The following is a 21552-nucleotide window of genomic DNA, read 5'->3' on the forward strand; positions in this document are numbered from 1 at the left end:
GTTTGTCTATTTCAGACTCTTTTGCTGTTTGTTTACATCAACCTTTATTTTTTCCATCCGTTCCTGTCACTTATTTTGTATATTTAGGCCACCCTCCTGATGGACAGCAGCTCTCTTCTGCCACAACACTGTTGATCTGTGCTGGCTCCCAAGGTTCACACCCATGTTGTACTTCTCAGCCAATGGGTTTATTTCTGTTCTTTCATCTTTTTTTTTTTTTTTTTTTTTTGTTGTTGTTGTTGTTGTTGTTGTCTTGTAAAATGCTTGCCACATGTGAGGTATGATCTGAGAAAAGGCATTTCTTGCAGTTGTTGTGGTGGGACTCACACTTTCCCAGATGAGCTGGGGCTGGTGGATCTCCTGGCCTGATAAGCTTGCATTCCCCTAGGGCTGGTGGCTTGGGGTGCCCAGGGTGGCCAGTTCTGAGGCCACGTACTGTTCATCTGCTTGATCCCCATAAGCTGTGAGTAGAGGCTTCACTTTGAAAACCAGCTAAAAGTTGGTCTGTAGTAAGTGTGGATGTGCTATGATCCTGCTCCAGTGCTTTGTGCTGCACTCATGCCCTTGCGGTTGGGAGGCAGCTCAGCCCCATCCCTTAGTGAGTGGCCCTCTCCTTCAGTGCATGCATTGGAGACACCCCAAACAGCCCTGGGGCTGCCATTCATAGCTCCCTTCCTCATTATGCTGCCTCACCACTTAAATTGAGACTGAATTCACTTCCCCTTGCTTCGGCTGCTCTTGATCCTTGTCTCCAGCAGCAGTGTCCAGTAATCCTGTCCCATGGAAAGCCCTTGTTGTTTTGGCTATGGGGCTGCAAATCCCTGCAGGTCTTTGCTTTCCGAGGTCTTGCATGAATATGTTGCATTGCATAGCTGTCATGGGTACCTCCTGCTCATGCCTAACCTGGCTGTTAAAGGGTGTCTCTGGATGGTTTTTTTTAATGACTGTGACTGTCTGCTTTATGACTTTCCAGGACAAGGAGGTGCTCCTCATTCCCCTCATATTTACTGTATACATGGTGCCCCTGAAATGCCCTGCCTTCCAAAAAAGAATCAGATAAATAAAAATGTAGGGCTGATTCTTGTCTTGTATCAAGGTGCTGGAGATTAATTGGGAGTGAAAAGTCTTCAGGCAGCTAGGACAGAAAGACAGAAGGTGTGATGCTGCAGTAAAACCTGCCCTGTGTTCCACCATCTCCTCCTCTTCCCAGTCATGACTGTATCTCCCTTCTACCCAAATCCTCTGGCCTACTGATGGGCTCCTGTGCTGAATTTTGGGTCTTACTGCCCTGGGGTACATGGTGTGACTAGCAGCTCTCTCCAATAACAGAAATAACCCTACAACTCAATCAAAGCACTAAAAAATTAAACCAAATGCCGCACGTTGTCAACATGATAGAACATACTTAGGCTGCTCTATCCCATCATCTAGATGCAGCAACTGAACTCGTTTTGTTTTGTTTTGTTTTATTCCAGCATTGTAATGTAGGACCTTGTTGTAAACACTATCTGCTGGTGATTAGAAGTCATCCTGCAGCTCTCCTTTCACGAGGTAAAGGGGCTGGAGGGAATGTGGGGGCAGACTAAGGTCTTGGTGAGGGATGGGGCTGCAGCAAGGAGCAGTTCTTGGTGATGAGCAGATGGCTTGCATTGCTGCAGGACAGTCTAGCTGGAGGGATTTAACACCTCAATTATTTCTCTTGCATGGCTGTAGGTGATGTGCAGAGCTCCAGCACTGGGAGCTGTGGGGCTGGCTTCCTCTGGGCTATGAGAAGGAATAAAGCCAAGGCTTCAGGGCCAAGTAGAAGAATAACTTGTTGCAAAGGTGATTTTGTATAGGTGCACACGCTACCCAGAGAATGTGAGAACACTGGAGCCTCTAGTGCCTGGGGGGGGGGGGGGGGAGAGTTCCAATTTCAGCTGCACAAACCAGCTGTGTCTGCTGATGTTAGTGTTTTTTGAGGAGGCTGCTGAAGAGCAGCAGCTGTGCCTTGCTTCCTCACAGATGTATGGCAAGGATTTGCTGTCAAATTTGAGTTACTCTGTGGGACCTGAAACAACCAGAGCAGTCTTCTGCCCTAGTGTTGCAGGAGCATCAGAACAACCAAAGGATTGGTGTGCTCAGGAAGCAGACTGGCCAGCATGAAGAGACACATCAGTCTTATATTGAATTGTTGGAGTGTGTTGCTGCAGTTATATTTCCAAGTAGATAATCTTAGGCACAAACTCATCCTGGGCAGTCTTGCTATGGCTTGAGCAAGATGCTGGCCCAGTGCTAAAGTTTGATGGTTTCAGCTGCTAACAATTTGCCTGCTGTAGGGTGTTTCTTTGCATCCCTTCCAAGCTGTGCAGTGAAACCCAAAAGAGAACAGATCTGCACCTGATGGTGTGGGGTCTCCTGCCAGGGCTGCTGCTGGTGCAGGAGGGACCTGGTGGAATCTGGGGTTCTCCCTCCTGCAAAAATAACACAGATAGGGCTATGACATAAAGGACACAGCAGGAGCAGGGATTTCCTGATTGTCCTGAAATACTTGGTTACATAAGAGTCAAGATTTTGCTGGTAACATCTTCTCAGCTCAAAGAAATGGGGTATAGCATGCAGCTTGTGGCAGCACTGTGTAAGTGAGAAGACTGAGCCTGACAGAGCAGCAATAAGGCTTTCAACAGCTGCTACAGCTATTCTGCCACAGATCAGACTCTCCAAAATGTTAAACCTTTGAAATAATAAATAGTTCATTAATACAAGTAGAGCATCATTCCAGGAATTAAAAGATAAACTGTGAAGTGGTGGTGGTGCAGATAGCAAATATGTAGTGCTGTATGTTTTTATGATTACACTACAGTTCTTTTTACTTTCATTTGTAATGCTCTGTTTGGCTAAATAGTACTAACTTGACAGATGAGAACTTACAAAATACTTCAACAAAACTTCTTTTTTGTTCACAAATAATTAACTGTTGAGTTTATTGAAAAGCCTCCCCTTCCTCCCCAGAACATAAATACAAGCATGGATGCTGCAGATGTCCTTTCAGGATTGGACAGGCTGGATTTAAGCTGGCTAGGGGCAATGCGCATCTTTGGACCAGGAGTAACAGGTATGTGAATATACACAGAGCAAACAAAAAAGCTTACCCTGCTTGACAGTTCCACCAGAGCATACACAGTTAGGCTCTCTTATCAAGGAAACAGTCTCACTTTACTGGGACGTGCATGAGCCACCCAATCCAAATTCTCCTCCAGATGCCAAACAAGGGATCTTCTACCAACTGCATCTCCATCCTGAGTACAGCAGGAGCCTGAGCACTGGCCTAATCCACTGCTGTGTTTGAATCAGGACTCCCCCCTTCACTAAAGGACTTCATTATAAGAAATATTTTATCAGTGAATTTCAAAGGAATTAATAGTCATTTGCCACATACTTGAAGGAGTTACTGAGGATTCTAATAGAATGAGGGTAGTTAAACATCTCTCAACACTTTTATTTAAGGGGAAAAAAACCCACCATCACCAACAAAAAACAAATATTACAAACTCCAGCCTAATGAAAGCCCTGTATCACAATTTTCACTTTTGGACAAAGGCTTCAAAGGCCTCATCCTGTGTGTCTGTGGAAGAGTTCTGCTACATCAGGGGGGAAGAACAAGCCAAACCAACTACAAGCACAAGCTGCTCCTCTCAGTTACACAGCATCTGTGTGGCTAAGCCAGCCTTCTCATGGAAATCACAACAGACATCCTAGCTGCTCTGAGAGAAGCTCGCCAAGGTTGACCCTCATGTGCATCAGCTAAGAAAAACTTATTTCTCCAGTCAGAAATCTGCTCCTATTCCAAACATGACTTGGAAAAGGATGTCAACTGGGCCACAGAATACAGGAATAAAATAAAAAGTACATTTTACTGTTCATCGTATTTCCCTAGCAGGCTTACCTGCTCCTTGCCTAATTCTCCTTTCCCAGACAAACACCTCTGTACATTTGTACCGCTGTACTGCTGTGAAGCTCTGAGTAGCCCTCTTTGACCTCCAAAAATAAGGAGGTTTTTCCTCTCAGCCCTGTGCTAAAGAGTGGGATGCAATTTACTTGCTTCTCACGTGAGACATGAATTTTTCCTTATTATTTCCTTTCAAAAATGTAGGCCTGCTACAGAGGAAAAAAAGAAAAAGTTCTTTGCAGCAGATCTAGGAAACTAGGCATGTCCTTCTAGACTGCAAGTTTCCTCAGATAAAAAAAAAGTAAAGCAATAAAAGAAGAGCAATGTTCATCAACGACATTCAGTAAGGTACTGTTTTACAGATATTGCTGGTATTTTCCCTCTGAGGTTAACTCGCTGCTACTAAGACAAAAAATGAAGGGTCAATCAAACAACCACTTCCCCTTCAGGCTGAGAAGTCCCCATCCTTACCTCACTTTGTTGCCTTCCAAAAGTCTCTCTGATGGATCCATTTCTTCCAAACTATCATGCCAACACAACATTCAGTTGACAACCACAAGACTCAACTATAAATGGCAACACAGTATTCAATCTACAACACAGTTGCATATCCAGCCTGAAGGGTGCCTTTGTAACAACGAAGGCTCTTGCCATATGATTGGCAAAGTCAGGAGGAAAGAAACACATGAGCGATGTGGGCTTGTCTTCAGAACAAGTTTTATTAAGGTTTTGCTTTAACAAACAAATGTGTGAAGGCATCGATTCCTTAAGTTTTCTGTCGTATGGCATGGACAAAAGGAAAAACAACAGACTGGGAAGCAAATTCGGCACATAAACAACAGAGTAACAAAAGAGGCATGGATTAGTCTATATAGCTGTTATACCATCTATTAGAAGACATTTTGCAAGCAACAGTCTACATTTCTTTGCATTTAAGTAAAAACATATTTTTGATCAAGAAAATTACTTTTTCTTTTTTTTTAAAACTTTTTCCTTTATATCACAAATGTCAGGGTAAGGCAAATCCCAGATGAATTGTATGATAAAAACCCCTCTTCCCCGAGAAAATAGATCCGACATACTCTGCTAAGTTTGTCGGTTTGAAAGCAAAGCAGGCATGCACTGCATATAGAGAAATGTCTTTTTTTTTTCCTTTTGATCAAGTGCATAAAGCAGAACAGTGTTAATTCACAATGAGGCTTTTTCAGTGCTTTATAGAAAGATTTGCAATTAGCTGCAGTGAATGTGTGACCCAGCGTTACAGATGACGTCTCAGACATCTTCTTTGGAGGTCGGCGTGGAAGGAAACCTGCCCATCATTGGAGCAGTCACTGGCTGGAGGATCAACGAGCCTCACAGCAGGGACCACACTTTCAGAAATAGGAGCAGCAACGTTAAAGCAGAGTCTGATACCTTGCATGCAGACACCAACAGGCAGGGGCTTCCCCTCTATGCCAGGTACCAGCTCCCACATTTCTATACTTCCTGTCACATCGGCAGAGACTGTGTGGAGGAGCGTGGGCCCAGCTGCAACCAGCAAACCCAACTGAGGAACTCACACCACCCAACTCTGCCCACTCTATGTGAGTGAAAAATGAAAGAAGCCATAACAAAATGAAAATCCACTGGAAGAAAGAGAGAGACCTATCTGAAGATCGCCCTGTAAGGATTTAATCAACTCGTACATTTATTTATTCAACACTTCCTACACTTCTAAACGTCACACTTGCTGCTGCGTCTTCAGGAGAACCTTTCCCAGCTTCAGAGGCTTGCTGCCATTCAGAGACCAAGGCTGAATGAAGAGTGCAATGAAATTACTGTCCAAGGTTATAAATATCATGTCTAACATGAGGCATTTTTGCAGTTACTGATTGTTCTTTATTTCAGTTGGTCTTTGCAAGGACTTAGATGAGCCTTTGTCTCCAAACAGTTGTGCTTCTATGGCCAGCCTCCTTGCTAAAACCAAGGCTAGCAAATGCTTGAGGGATATGTGACAGCTCTGTTGAGGCTAGTTTACCCCAGCTGAGGACCTGGCAATCTAGGTTGTCTTCCATGTTTTTGATCAATTCAAAGATGAGCTTTCCCAATCTATTCCATGACGTATGGAGGCAGTTCCCTCACATTCCCAGAGAAATGGATCCCTTTGATCTTTGTCTTTTCACAGAGACAGCATTAACGGAGGAACTGCGGCGAGAGATACCTGATGCATTCTTTCCTCTTCCTCCCACTCTTCCACCTTCTGTTATGACAGGCTCTTTAAATCAAAATCAGCAAGTACAGAAGACACATAGAAAGGGATGTGCATTGCAGAGATGCACTGTTTGCAAAGCCATTATCTACAAAACTGGAATCTGCTGGAAAAGTGAAGGAACATTAGGAAAATATCCATGTCCTAGAAGATGCATTTTTTGCATCTGGCAAGCTAACAGGGATGAGAAAGAGAAACAGAAGAGTGGCTTCAAAGTGAATACAGTCCAAAATGTAGAGCTAGAGGGTAGTTCTCTCTCTAGGAAAACTAGCAAGAGTATAAGACAGATTAAAAGGCTTATGATGTTTCTTCTAAAGCTGACCCAACTCCAAGTATCCACTAATCTCCAGAAGAACTGTATGATGAAGAATCTCCTTGAGATCTTCTCTGGCATGACCTCCATATGGTGCAAAATGCCACAGGAGCTGGCACGCAGAAATATTCATCCACCAAAGATACCACAAAAAGCAAATGTGCTGGAGCCATACACAAGGTGAAAGGAGGCAGTGTTCCTAGGAGCTGTGCGTGCTCTCATGGGGAAATCTGGAGCCTTTGTTGTTTTCTTTTCTAATCGTTGTTTGTCTTGACAATCTTCCAAATCAACCTGCAGCAGACAGCAGCCATCAAACGCCATAGCTGATGGTATATTCCGTAGGGACACAGCTTACTTGCTGTTATGCTGGTGGAGAATTTATCGCCAAAGCCCCTATACCCGGGATAAACATAGATCACAGGAGGATGGACATCCTTCCACATCTTGGAAAATGTCTTGCCTTGTTTTTTAGTAGTAAATAATTGATTTGGGATTAGTGCCTATTCAGGATTGGGAAAGAGAGACCACCACAGCTACTTTATTTAAAAGGATCCAATTATTATCCATGGCATTTTGAAATATGGTTTGTAGCCCAGGGACAGGTTGTGTGCTCTTCCGTTGTGCGTATCTTCTACTAGTTTCATTTGCAGTGTAGCACAGAACTGTACGTAAAATCCTTTTGTTCCTCTTCTAAACATTTCTGTGTGGCATTTGCTGGCAGACCAGTTGACATATGGTGAGACATTCTTATCCAAATAACTGTTAATTGATTTTTTTTTTAAATTTAAAAAAATCATGTATATGCAGTGGGAAATATAATGAGGGCTCACATGAGATACAGTGTGAAGCTGTTAAAGCCAGAAGCCATACTTAAAGATGTTTTAAATGCAGAATGCCTGCTATCCTCCTCTGCTCACAGATTCCAGGAAACGTGTTGCCTGCTCCTACGTGAAGGTTGTACTTATGGCACATGGATTTTGACATGCACGGACCTCTCTGGAGGAGAGGCAGATTGATCTGGGGTACTGACTGTTTGAGGCCATGCGTTATTTGCACCCAAGATCTGTGGAGGGGCATGGCATGGCGCAGGCTTGTCACCGTTTAGCTTTATTGCACCTCAGAGATCTCCTTTGGGCTTGCAAAAAGTAGAGGCAGGGGAAATACTGAGGCAGCAGGTAAGTGAGAAGATAGTGTTAATGTGCAGGCTCTGCCTACGGCGCGCCCTCAGAGTCCGGCCACTCTTCAAGCAACTGGGTTGGGAGCTGCTGACTGCTCTGCATTAAGAAAAGTTGCCAGGAGCTGCTGATCGACAAGCTGGGAGGCAGGCGACGTGCAGGGCTGTCTCTGTCAATATCTGAGATTTTGGAGAGTCTCTTCTTTCAAATCCCTAGCACGAGGAGGGATGTTGTTTATTGGTGCGTGTAGATTATAATCCTTTGTGGCAGTTCATGTTCTTAAAGCAAATCTCCATTGGTATCCTAGGGAACAGTTTAAAAAAACAGGGCAGGGGGGGCAGGGAATAAACGTGCTCCCACAAGTTGCCTGCAGACAGTATCGGAACTGGGGAGGAAGATAAAGATGCTAGAAAAGGGGTGGACCTGAAGACGGGCTAACAATATGATGGAGGAGGAAAAGAGACCCGATATAACACAGGGACTTGTCATTCAGAAGTAACTGTTGTAATTGCAGGAATAATTGCAAACCATCATCAGAACTGGGAAATTGTGTTTCTTTCCAACAGGTTTACAGAACAAAACGCAATGAAGAACAAAGAGAAATTAAAGCAAAGAGTCATTTCCCCAAAGCTCCCTCCCTCCCAACCCACCGAGCACCTCTGTGTGCTCTCTTCTGCCAAGAATGATGCCATAGGATGTCAGCTTCTGCCCTTTGGGTTTTGTCGGGTCTCTTGTCTCCTGCATCCTTCTTTCGTCCTAGAGGGGAAGAGAGAAAGAAAGAAAAAAGGCAAAAATTAGGAATAACGCTTGCACAGATTTCAAGTCTCACCTTCCTAATGCAGAAGCCAAAGGTTTCCCTATTCATCACACACACAAAACGTGTGCTTCGTGTGGTGTATGTACATATATTACCTCTACAGTTATCTCAGTGGTGTCTCATATCAGTGCAGCACCTCTCTCTTCTGCTGATGAGGACGTGGTAAACTATTCCTGCCTTAACAGAGTGCCTTGGCCACCAGTCTGTAGCTTCATGCACACGTTTATTCTGTGAATCACTGGAATAAATTCTCTTGCTCGCAGCATGGCACATCAGTTTGAACTAGATACTGGCCCTGGTGATAATCTGGGAACTGGGACCTCCTCCACCTGTCCATATTATTTTGTTAGAAAATCCAAGGCAATAATGTAAGGGATAAGACACAAGAAACCAGCTAGGCCTTCCTTCAATTCATAACCTGTCTATTGTTCCCTCCCTGTTTCATCCTATGAACCTGCCCATGCTTTTTGAGCTAAGCTTTTGCAGAGTGACGTTTCCTGCCCCAAACTATCCTTCAGAACATTCCTCTCTCTTGCCTCCTCATTGCTGGGGCTCAAACAGAACTCATCTTTCAGGCACATTTTAAACACCTCAGCTTTTTGCAGCAGGGGCCAATCAGCAATCAGAAGCGCAGCACTCATCCCATGCACGGTGCTGTGGAGAAGCTTGCTCATGCAGACACTCACCAGCCCTACAATATACAGGGCCTGAAGAGCTCTGACATGATCCCTGACCTTACAGGCAGCTGGTCCCAGACCCATGGCTTCATGAAGAAGCACAGCTCTGGAAATCAGTAATGCAAACTGGCAGCGCTAATTAGGGTCTTGTGTTTTCCCACAGCAACAAGCCACCTAGCAAGCCCTCCTTTCAGCTATCAGAGGTCCCTGGCACTGGTGGTGCTTTGGTGCACAACATTTTTCAAAAGCACCACATTCAAATAGTAAATGTGGTGAACAGAGACATTGGACGCTTAACGCGCTGACTGGTCCTCCCCCACATACCTGCTCCTTGCAATTAAAACAAGGCAGAAAGGTCAGGAGGACCCAAATGGAGAGCTGCAAAGAGTTCAATTTCTACTTCTAATCCCACACTTGCCATTAAAATGCTGGGAAAGTCTTTCTGCAGGCTGGCTCAGGCCCCTTTTGCTTCAGAGAGGTGCCAGGAGAATGAGACCTTGCAGTAGAATTGAGGACATTTATTAATTAATTGCTAATTGTAGTGTTACTCTGGTGAACTTCACCTTCATACAGCAAAAATGACTGCAGCCCAAAACATTCAGAGATATTAATTTCCATAGGAAAACGTGGCTGAAATGCAGACCCTCCTACAGAACACGTGAAAGCCGTGATAACTGTCACATCCATTTTTAAAACGAGTGAAGGGTATTAACCTTTCATTGTATTTTTAACTCCGAGAATTTTATTAGTTTCTTTTCCTTTTTTTCTCTACGAGAACATATGACAGGAGGCTCGGGAAGGGGGAAGGAAGAGCTGTGGAAGCCGAATTTTAATTGCAAAGGCTCTTTCTCATTGTGTGTTGGTACTTTTTAGCAGGGACACCATCGGCTGTATTTCTCGCTCCAGCAGTACAGCAGCATATTGTCAATATGCTGACAAGGGCAAAGGGGCGTGCTCGGTAATAAGACCTTGTATTTTAAATCTCTCCAATACAGCTGCCACTGTTGTAAAGCTTCTATATTTGGTCTTGAGCTACACGAAATCCTATTACATAAATAGCACACCTTGCCGTGTGTGATATTGACAATGCCGAGGCAGAGTTGCGTATTAATGCTTAAAAATTCTGTTCTGAGATAGATGCAGAACTCCTTCTTGTAGCTGGGGTGGGCCTGGACTGCTGTCTTCCTAGCAAATTACTCATTTTTATGTAAGGCTGATGCTGCTTACATCCACAAAGACTTGCACAGCAACAGCTACCATCGTGCACTCTTGCAATAGCACCGTCATTTGGCACATGAAACAGTAAAGCTCTGAAATGCTGCACACCTCCAGAAAGCAGCTTGCTCCCTTTGCCTTGTTTTACAGCAGTGCAGTCACAAGTGATGTGGGGCACCGCAGAGCCAAGGGAAGGAAAGCCCTCGTGATGTGAGCCTGTTGCTCCCAGCATGTGGATCGCACAGAACTGAAACCTGTTCTGACCAGTATAAATTGCCTATCATTTTCCAAAGTGATGCCAAATCTCACTCATTCCGTTACTCTTCCACTGCTTATCTCACTGCTGTCCAGCCTTCTCATGATCTAAGACCACGCACTGTCCAAAGCCATCACAGCTGCAGAATGCTGCTGCCATCCTTACCTGACAAATCAAGTCTACATGAGATGTTTATCCTTTTGTGCAATAGAAGCCCTATTAGCCTATTAGCCCATTATTTTTTGTGCTTTTTTTTTTTTTTTGTGGTGTGTCCTAACTCATTTTTAAATTGAGTTTTCAAATAGAACCAAAATGGAAAATGCAGAGGAAAATAGCCGTAAATACCTTACCTATTAGTTAAGCTTTTGGCACAGTTTCCATTGGATCTTTTATACTTTCAACTTGATTATCCATTTCAGCTGAAAACAAAACAAGACAGTGTTCAAATGCTGCTCACAATACATGTGAAGTTTATCACCTTGAGTAAGAACCACTCTGCCCAAAAGGCACAGAGTTCAATTATCACACTAAAAATTCTGTGTTCTATCTATGTATCTCTTATGCCAGTTGTCTTAATCTGCAACTACACAGAATCTCTGATGAGTGGTTCTGCATGGGATATACGCTTCAGCATCGCTAGAAATGCCAAGCCTCTGGATGCAGATTTTCACTTTCATCCAAATGCACTGAATTTCATTCTGGCGCCTACGAAAAATGGCCAGCTGACGAACTAAACAACCCTCCTCTGTCTCTGTAGGCAACCAGCAGATGTATAGGTACTTCCAAAGGGTGATTTAGAGCTTTACCAGGCAAAGTGGTCTTGACCCCTACCTGCTACTGCTGGCGTGTTGCTGTGCTGCGGTGAGGGGGTGACACGGACACACAATCATTTATTTGGCACCTGACGCGGAGATTTTTCATGTTGGCCATGCTAATGAGGGCTGCGGATCTCTTAGCTTCCCCATGTGAGAACGAAAGAGGAAGGATTTCCTGCATGGAGCCTTTGGCTGAGAGCAAAACCTTTGATGTGAACACTGCCAGCAGGACCTGGGCTGCGCCGGGGGCTGGATGCAGATCCACCTCTAATTGCAGTGATGCTGCCTCTGCCTTTGACTGTCCTTGAACTGCAAACTGCTGGAGGGGCAACAGCACTACATTCCCACATGTACTAGTTTACTAGTGTACTATCAATTTACCCCAACAATCTTATTTTTACATATAAAATTACTGCAAAAAAAAAAAAGGAGATGATTTACATGGAAGGCTTAAGTGCATTTCAATATGGCCATAGTTTAGATGTCATGACAAATCAACAGTGGCACGTGTGATTGGCTAAACACAAAAGGGTTCCTTCAGCACATGCATTTGTAGGATGAGTAGTAGTTAGTATCTGCTCTGAAATGAATTTGATCGAGGCCATTTATACATTTTTCTGCTTTTAACCTTGCCTTACTTTGTGGTCTCAGCTGCAGTCATTTGATGCGTGCGACAGGAAAACCCTCAAACCTGAATGAGAGATTTGGAAACTAAGGGAAGACAAGGGAAACAAAAGGCCAAAAATCAATAGCTACTTCCAGCCAGGCAGTACGATCTCCGAGTCAATATCGTGTCAATACACCTGTTAGGATTGTGATGAATTATTTGTAAATTATTCATCATCCATATGCAGAACAGATCCCATAATGGCTTCCTGGATGTATGCAATGAATAACAAGAAAAGTATCCGCTCCTGATTATGGAGCTCTGATGCACATCGCATTTAGTGATGTTGTGTTCTTTGTATGCATTTGCATAGCAAAGACAGGATGCTTAATAAAAAATCATTAAGGGAAGGCTGCTGTGCACTGATGACAGCAGCCTTTCTCAGCCTCATTATGCCAGCCGGTTTCACCAGCTTGGTTTTCTGTAAGTACCAGAAGGCTTTGCTCACATTTCAAAGAGATTTCTTTCAAAACCAAAGCTTCATTTGAAACCCGAGGTCAAGCTCTGTCAGCATCCCAAACGACCATGCCTCTTTCCCCCCTCTTGCATTTTTTAAAAGCTACCAACAGCCATCCCTGCTCTAGCTGACAGCACGTCACATCAGAGTGGGTGAGATGCAAACCACCCAGCACCTCTTGAAGGGCAATGCAAAAGCACAGGGAGTCTTGAAACATGGAGCCAGAGGGGAAGTGGGAAGAACTGAGGTGCCCAAGGATTTCACCATCAGCTTTTTTTCACGTATGGGTGAATAAGCTCAGCTCTTTGCATTAACACTGACAGGGACAGAAAGATCTAACTGGAGGATAAGCTTTTGCAGACCCCTACAACAGATGTTGTTACGAGGCCACCTACGTAATCCTTGACACTTAGCCTGAAAAGCCACGGAGCACTTACTGAGGAGCAGATGGAGGGGCTGCCACCAGGAACAGGGGAACGAGACTCACGGCACGAGTCGGTGCTGGAACAATTTGGTTGGCCCCAAGTGTGCTACATCTAATCACAATGCAAGCCAGAAACAGGCTTCTTGCCACTAGAAGTTTTTACGTGTGTTAAACTGCTAAATTACATTACACACATCTAGAGCTGCCAGCTCAGCAGAGCACTTGAAGTTCAAGGCAGCTGCCCATCATCTACATGCAGCTTTACCAGTTCTGGAGCTTCATGTGGGGGCTTTTTAAGACAGAAATAGGTACTTCTGTGCAATAGAAACGGAGTCTTCTGTCTGTTTTCTACTTAAATTCTGGCCTGCTGGGGAGGACCTGTGTGCATCTCCTCTCTCCATCTGTGAGCTGCTGAGCAGCTCTCAAATTAAGACTGCAAAAGAGTTTCCCCTCAAAAACAAGCAAGTTCCCTGCAAGGGGAGAAAAAACAAGGGGCGCAGAGTTCACACATGCAAAGTGGTGGCCGTGCTTCCACAGCATCCCTCCTCTCCCTGTGAGCTGGCTGCGTGCTTAAAGGTCACGGAGCGAGCAGTAATGGCACGGCATCTAAGCAGAGAAGACAGGTAAATCGGAGGCTGGAAAACTAAGTTCAGAGTTGTCTGAAAGAGACGACACGCTTTCCCCCAGAGGATAACGTGCTGTAGATCTGGATGGCAGATGAAAGAAAAGTATTATTGTATTGATTTAAATAGGAGCTCGGTCAGACTGCTACTTGCAAATGTCATCTGTTTCTTCAGCCGCTTCCTAAACAATGTCTCCCTTTGCGTCCATATCACTTGGCTATCGCACACTCAGCTGTAACTCCAGACTGCTCAGGAAAGAAAATTACCTATTTTGAATCAAACTGATTGTGCTGCAATGATATATGTGCACCTGTTTTCTTGGTAGTTACTCGTCTCTAGGATATTACAAAAACAATGTGTGATGGTGTTAACTGCTGAGATCTTGCTTTTGTGTCGCTTCTGTGAGTCATGTGAAGGTCAGGGCACTGGTGCCACACTCATCAGCTTGCAGTGGCTTATGAAACAAACCGAAGTTTCACTTTTGACTCTTCTTTTGTGCTTGCTGCATCTTTTTCTTTTCTCCTGTTCTGTCAGCAAGTCAAGATGCAGCTTTCCACAGGCTTGAAATAAGCAAGGCCAATGAGTAACTCCATTATTGAAGGAGTGAAGAGCTTGATCCGTCTAATACCAGCTGCAAACTAACATCTACCTCTGTAATCTCTAAAGCTTTGGCAGAGTAGAAAAAAATTTTGTCTCTGGGCAGTGAAACACTACCTGGGAAACCAGTTAGCAAAGACTGCTTTTGTCATCGCTAAACAACAAACCAGAAAATCTGTCCTGAATACAAGAAATTTAATATCCAGAGATCTTTGCTCTGGTTTCCAATGGAGATCACAAGCAGCAATCAGTATTACTGTATATCCACACCTATTTGTGCTTACACACACACACACATACACACAAGCACCCCGACAGTTCCTGATGGACCATCATGGCCAGTTCTCAAATTCTAGTAAATTCTGAAATCACTATGAAGGCCCTGCCCACGAGATGGACACATGTTGAGAACCGCCTCAACTCTCTACACTCTGTGTTTATGGAGCACTTTTCACTGTGACATTGCACATGAAATTAAAAACCGGAGCTGAGATGCTGAGGGGAACCTGGTGAGACAGTCTTGTGCTTTCAGCTGGGAAGTGCTCTCCTGGGGCAGAAGGAAGGGGACCAGAGGAAAAATAGGCAATTTACATTAAAATTACCATCAGAGGGAATCTTTTTTATGTTTTGTTTTGCTTTAAATCTCAACTAGTACCTGGTACACTCAGAAATCTGGGAGGCTTTGTTTCAGTGAAATAAACTCATCAGATACATGAGGAATCCGATCTTTTTTTCAACCTTTTTCTTTTTAGATATAGGATTCTTTATTTATTTTTAGTATGCAATGTAGGACTGCATAAAAACAACCCTGTACTGTGATCCCGATAGCAAATTAGGCTGTGGAGAAAAAAAGACTTCCCAGGATGGCAGAGTATGCTGCATTACTGAACACCATTTTCCTTTCCTTTTGCATAACAGGAATTCTGAAGAAAAGGAAGTTTCAAGATGAGCTCTATGTAAAAGATCATACAGGATAAGCAAAGAATGGAAGGAAAGAAACCGGTGAAGCTCACTGTTGCAGAAGCTGTCAGCTGAATCAGCTGTGCTGCGCTGCAGCACACATCCACAGTAGCCATGCGGATGCTCCTCTTTTCAGAAAGCAATCCCTACAGCTGTTTCTTCAGTAAATTTGTTTTTTGGTAAGTAGCCCAGGCCATTCCAGGGATCCAAAATTAATGTCATCTAAAATGGCTACGGATTTTTTGGTTGATTTCTTCAGGAGATGAGGAGAGAAGGCTGTCCTGGCTTCATTCTGTGCAATTTCTAGTAATAGCATAATCTCCAGTATTAAAAAAGGCAAACCAACCAGCAACCAAACCCATTAAGCATGCTTCCTTTCCCTGTTCTTACAAAAGCTTCTCTACGGTCCAGTATCAAAATCAGTCACCAGCCCAAATGCTGCAATATGATCCAATGTGAGAGAACAGAAACTGGCATTAGATACTTTGTGTAATTAATGCCAAAAGGAATGCAATAGTTTTATCTTGGAGATGTAAACATTTTTGCCTTGAATTTATATTATGTAAACGCTGAAGACATTAAGGGATGAATCAGAAATTGGTCTGCACTACAGACAGGGGTCTCATTGACGATGACAAACAAAACGGGGAATGGAAGCCCAAACCTGAGAACACTGCCTTTTGAGGCAGCCAAAAGGACCTTTCAGTCAAAATCCAAAAGAGTCCCCCATGTGGCTTCGTTAAGCTACAGGAGACCATCCAGACGAACGACAAAGTGTTTGCCTTACTAAAATCTAAGCACCAGGACCCTGATCCCATCCAGCATTTCTTTACATGCAGGAAGAGTGCAGATGGCAATATTTTTTGTTTAAGAACTGGTTACGTATGGTGAGCTGGAGCAGGGACTTAGTACTCAGCCCATGCCAGCCAGACAGCCAGGTCATCTTCTTACCAAAGCAACTGACCAAAAATTATTTCATCAAGTTGCAGGCTGGGACAGTGGGGTTACGAATGTTCACAGACCCAACTGGAAATGCTGCTAGGTCACAGCATCATGATAGTTTTATTAGCAGGAAATGTTCTAGGGAAATAATTTCTGTTTTCTATCTGACTGAGTTATACTAGGACTTCCTTTCCTCTGAAGGGAAATCAGCTCTGAGCCAGAACAAGCTTACATGTTGACCTCTAATTGACATTAAGTTCGGAGTAGCTATAGAACCAATGCTTGCCTCAGGATGGAGTCAGGCACTGTCTCAGAAGCTTTTACAAATACTATTTTCTGACTCCTCTGTGAGATGAGATACATCTTGGCCAAATCAATTTCCAGACCAAAATTACAACAGGCCTAAAATACCGCATAGTTAAAAGGCAAGCAGATTGAATGTATCAACTGAACATATACACTGAGCCAATTAGAAAAGCAGAGGTATGAAAAGGGCTTTCAAGGAAGTGCTGTGGACTCAATTTTATGAGAAACACACTCCACTGAACCTTGATGGACCGCTGGGAATGTGCATCCAGACCTAAAAAGACCCGGGAATAATTGTAAAAAACAAACAAACAAACAAACAAACAAAACTAACCTCATAAGTCTCTAACAGGTAACAGCAGAAATTCACAAAATCACACAACTGCAGGGGTTGGAAGGGACCTCGAGAGATCATCGAATGCAACACCCTGCTAAAGCAGTTCCCTACAACAGGTCACACAGGCAGGCGTCCAGATGGGCCTTGAGTATCTCCACAGAAGGAGACTCCACCACCTCTCTGGGCAGCCTGCTCCAGTGCTCTGTCAACCTTACCATAAAGGAATGGAACTTCCCATGCTCAAGTTCAATCACAGAATCATAGAATCATAGAATCACCAAGGTTGGAAAAGACCTTCAAGATCATCCAGTCCAACCGTTCACATATTCCCAGTAGCTCCCACTAAACCATGTCCCTCAACACAACATCCAGCCTTTCCTTGAACACCCCCAGGCTCGGTGACTCCACCACCTCCCTTTTTAGGCCACTGCTCCTTGTCCTATCGCTATGCACCACCGAGAAGAGCCTGGCCTCATCCATTTGCTTCCCACCTCCCTTTAGACATTTACGAACATTAATCAGATCCCCCCTCAAGTCATCTTTTCCCGAGGCTGCACAGCCCCAGGTCTCTCAGCCTTTCTTCATGAGGGAGATGCTCCGGGCCTTTCATCTTCTTTGTGGCCCTCTGCTGCACTCCTTCTAGGAGATCCCTGTCTGTTTTGAACTGGGGAGCCCAGAACTGAAGACAGTGTTCTAAATCGGGCCTCACCGGGGCAGAGTAGAGGGGGAGGATCAAATCACCTCCCTTGCCCCGCTGGCCACGTTCTTTGCAATGCATCCCAGGATATCACTGGCCTTCTTGGCCACAAGGGCACACTGCTGGCTCCCAGAAGTTTCAGTTGAAGAGATAATAAAGAGAATTCTTATTCTGGGGGGTAAGCATACAGACAAACCTTAGGAAGGCATGCTACTTGTGTACTATGACAGTGAAAATGTTAGAACAACGAACCGTCATTACTCGAAGCTTCTGTTGCTTCACATGCAAGTTCAACCTTCATAGGCTCTGCAGAAGTTTCCTCTTGCTCTTGCATCCCTGTAAGTGAAAGGAGAAAAACTGGAACTTAAGTACCTGATTAACATATAATGCTCAAACTCTGTACGCCTATTCTTTTCTGGATTTTTTTTTTCTTATGGCATGCTTTTACCTTTATAGACTGTGCTGCTGTAAAATGGCAGGTTTCTGAGAAAAGGCAGGGGATATGAGGGGTGGAACATGGTTTGAAAATAATTGCTTAAATATTTGCACTTATCTGCACTCCTTTCTAACTAGGATTGTTAAAACCCCATCGCAGTGTGTGCTTCTGTCTCCCTGCTGTTCTTCTCCTCAGCATTTTCGTAGAAGCCTTTATGCTCATAAACTGCAGTATGTGATGGGGACCTAATCACACTTATGAGCTTCTCCAGCTAGCAGAATAAAAATAGATACAGCGAGAGTTCAAACATACCCATAGTCAGACACAAACTAGAATCCGAATTTAGGCAAATGCACTTCATTGCTGAAACTCAACATTTTTATCTCTTCTGCCTCAGGCTTGTCTGCAAACTTAGATTCAATCTCTTAACAGTATTTGAAATGGGGAAGAAAAACTGCGTTTGCTGTTTCATATGCAGTGCTACTGATACTCTGCCATTTGGAGTGCCAAGAAGCCAGTTTTTAGTTCATTTCCACCAGAGCACTGCTCTGCTACTGTGGCCACCATAAACTGCTGCCTTGCCCGGTGGTCCAGCTCCAGGATGCCAAGCTATCGGTTGCTAAGCAATCGAGACACTGGGGGAGTTGAGAGGAAACAGCAAAGCGTAGCAAGGACTGAAACATTTTGCAGGGGGTTCACTCATGAGCGGAAATTATTTATCACCGCAGCAACAGACGTAGAACATTCTAAGTAATAGACACCTTTCTGTATGGGTTGAGAGTATCTTTATAAAATGCACTGCAGTGCACTCCATTCCGTTTGTCCATAAGCATGTATTTCCCGCTGAAGCTTTCCTTCTGATTGTATCTGCAATCCAAGGTGCTGTGACAGAGATGTCAGCCCTCTCTGTGCACCCTATGACGGTGATGCTGCTCTCACAGGCAACTTCTGGCACACTGCCTGTACTTCTACCAAGTGTTCAAATGCTAAAACGGGGGCCCAGCAAATGCAGAACCAACAAATCAGTCCCATTCACTGTTTCACTGAGTGCGGACGGAAGCACGATGGACAGTGTCACAGTGAGAGATGTTGCCTGCCCTTTTAACAGAAAGGTCCCATGTGTGCTGCTCTTCCATGAGCTTGGATGAATGACTACATGAGAAACAACACTGTGGAAAATCACCACCCCACCACGAACACAGCATCTCCCTGTGAGATGCCCATGTGTTTGCTGCAGGGATTCAGGACCCCTGCTAAATGTGGGTGCTCTCCTGCTGGCAGTTGATGCCAGCGGATCAGGCTTTGCCCACTCTCCAGCACCGTCTACGAATCAAACAAAGGGGATGCAATGTGACAGCTAACGTCTGGGCTCTCAGCTCCTCTAGCAGCTCGAGCTGCCTCCATGGCTGGCAGCTCCTCAATGCCTGCCCAGAGTTCCCGGCCCTACCCCAACATCTCCCATTAACTAGCCAGTACGCCTGGCTTCACCACGCTGCCGAAAGGCTTCTCGCTTTCCACTTCAGAAATCCCTCATGCAGCTGACAGGTGCAAAGCATTATTGGCACGGTGCGAGCTGAAGACAGAACCTAATTAAAGCCACAGCATTTTGTGCACACACGTGTTGGTGCGTGCACGCTTGTACTAATTGGGGCTGCTGAAAGCAGAAGGTGTCAAGAGCCCCCAACACAAAAAGCCTCAGGGTGGGCAGCCCTCAAGGGAGACCCAAAGGGCAACAACAGCTGCAGCAAATCTGTAAAATTGCTTTTCATAAGGTTGAGGGCTATGAACATTGTCAGAAGAACACTAGCATGTGTCCTACACTTCCCCTTCCTTCCGAGTCTGCTTAGCTGATTCGCCATCCCTTCGGGGACTGGATTATGGCCACATTGTGCTTTTTATGGCATATGTTGATTGCTGCAGATTGTCAGCAAGAAACGGGTAGTGAGACACATTGTTCAGGGACGAAGGAGGCAGGAGATATTCTAGACCTTCACAAAGCTGAGTACCACTGCAAACCTTGGGAGGGTGCTTGTGCGCTCTACCAGCTGGTTTTGGGAAGGACTTTCAACCCGTGTTAACATAAATCTTCATTTCTTCCCTTGCTCTTGTTACAGGATGTGGACAGCGGCACTTCACCACGCTGCTGTGCACGCGGGAGGGACATGATCTGCAAAGCTTCTTCCCTGCCGTGCAATAACACCGAGCGCCTCATGGAAACGAGCCCATTTCCCATTAACAGCAGGACCTGAACAAACCCAGCAAGGCAGCGACAGCCCATTCATTCCAGAGCCCTTCCCCACTCTGGATTGCTACAGGCTAGAGCACAAACAAGAGAGGTATTTCGGGTCTTGGGGCACCACAGAACTGGAGGGAGCCTGAGAGGTACTGCTTTCAGTTCCAATTACCGAAGCCAGTTGTGCTCCTGGCAGAGCTCACTGCCCCGGCCCTTTGCGGGCTGCTTACACAGCTAGCAGTGACAGCAGGATGCCAGGGCAGGCAAAGGCACTCCCAGCCTTCTTAAGCAGGCCAGACAAATATTTAGGAGGCAGATAGAAATCTCTGTCCTGTTATTTTATCTTTTTTTTTTTTCCTTCCTCTCCAGTCACAACCTATTGGTAGTTCCACGCAGTTCGAGCTAATGCACTGCTCTTCCTCTGGAGAAACACAACTTCATATTTGCATGCAATTCATGAAATTAAAATGAACAGAGAGGTAAGATACCTATGTCCATTCTCCACACTCCTGATAAATTAGCAAGTGAGGAGTGTAACTCCTCCTCTTGCACAAGATTTATGTCTATACGCAGGCAATGATACAGGCTTAGGAGCTGTAATGCAGAGCAATCCATACAACTTATTTTTTTACCTGATCATCAGCAAGGCTTTGCTGTGTGCTGAAGAGTGCCTCTGTCATCAGGAGAAAGAAGCAGGCTCCTCTCCCAGGTAACTCAAAGCAGAATCCTACCTCAAGTCTCTCCAGAACCAATGAGATCAGCCTGACTCTAGGGGGTTGATTTGCTGCTGACTGTGAGGCAGTTGGGAAGATGGAGTGCTCATGGCTGAGCCCAGCCTCACCAAAGCCCTCCTGGTGCCTCTGGGCTCCAGAGCAGGAACCTGGATTTCTGCAGTGAATTTCCAGTTATAGTACCATGGACAAGCTTTAAGACAAACAGAAAAATGAGATTTCATGTATGAATGAGTCCCGCCAGTACAATCGGGCAACACCAAGATAACGTGGATCTTAAAAAAATCCCCAATGTTTGTTAGAAGCCTTGTAACTAAGAGCAAAATCCTTGCCTTAGGATCATTCTGAATTCTTGAAGAAAAGCAGTTAGCCATAACATAAAAACAATCCAAGGCTGCCACTACTGGTTTTTTGCAGGTAAAATGGCAAGGTTGTTACTCCTGAAAAATACCTACAGAACAGATTTGTTGGGTAGTGCCACAGGATTTCCAATAAACTGCTCTTCTGCCCATGGACAATTTGCAACCAAGGGAAATTCACTAGATGTAAGTTATGTGTCTAGCAGCCACTTCTACTCTGGTTATATACCTTGAAAAAAACACCTCAGTCATTATGTAATATGAAAATTACATTGTAGCTATTCTGAATGATGCGGATTTCCGCAACACACAGCCGCTAAATTAAATTTATTATTCTAC

The 21552-nt window shown here is 44.6% G+C and overlaps 1 protein-coding gene and 1 long non-coding RNA gene across 7 annotated transcripts in view; one reads left to right on the top strand and one right to left on the bottom strand.

Moving 5' to 3' along the window:
- Nucleotides 1–253: 253 nt before the first annotated feature.
- LOC125688909 (uncharacterized) overlaps nucleotides 254–21552 on the top strand; it is a 41686-nt gene continuing 20387 nt past the window's right edge. Inside the window, exons 1-5 of the long non-coding RNA XR_007374961.1 lie at nucleotides 254–1551; nucleotides 2992–3094; nucleotides 15131–15351; nucleotides 20005–20226; nucleotides 20493–20602. This is a non-coding gene — a long non-coding RNA (uncharacterized LOC125688909). The remainder of the gene's footprint in view (nucleotides 1552–2991; nucleotides 3095–15130; nucleotides 15352–20004; nucleotides 20227–20492; nucleotides 20603–21552) is intronic.
- MACROD2 (mono-ADP ribosylhydrolase 2) overlaps nucleotides 7667–21552 on the bottom strand; it is an 834860-nt gene continuing 820974 nt past the window's right edge. For 5 of the 6 annotated variants that reach the window (XM_048935508.1, XM_048935507.1, XM_048935504.1 and 2 more), the window contains 3 exons: nucleotides 17707–17790; nucleotides 10980–11048; nucleotides 7667–8420 (listed from right to left, as the gene is read on the bottom strand). In XM_048935508.1, the coding sequence (XP_048791465.1) occupies nucleotides 10987–11048; nucleotides 17707–17790 (146 nt within the window). In that variant the 3' untranslated portion in view covers nucleotides 7667–8420; nucleotides 10980–10986. The remainder of the gene's footprint in view (nucleotides 8421–10979; nucleotides 11049–17706; nucleotides 17791–21552) is intronic. The other variant, XM_048935505.1, reaches the window with a different exon arrangement.

Source organism: Lagopus muta, chromosome 2 (genome assembly GCF_023343835.1).
Source record: "Lagopus muta isolate bLagMut1 chromosome 2, bLagMut1 primary, whole genome shotgun sequence".
NCBI lineage: Eukaryota > Metazoa > Chordata > Aves > Galliformes > Phasianidae > Lagopus > Lagopus muta.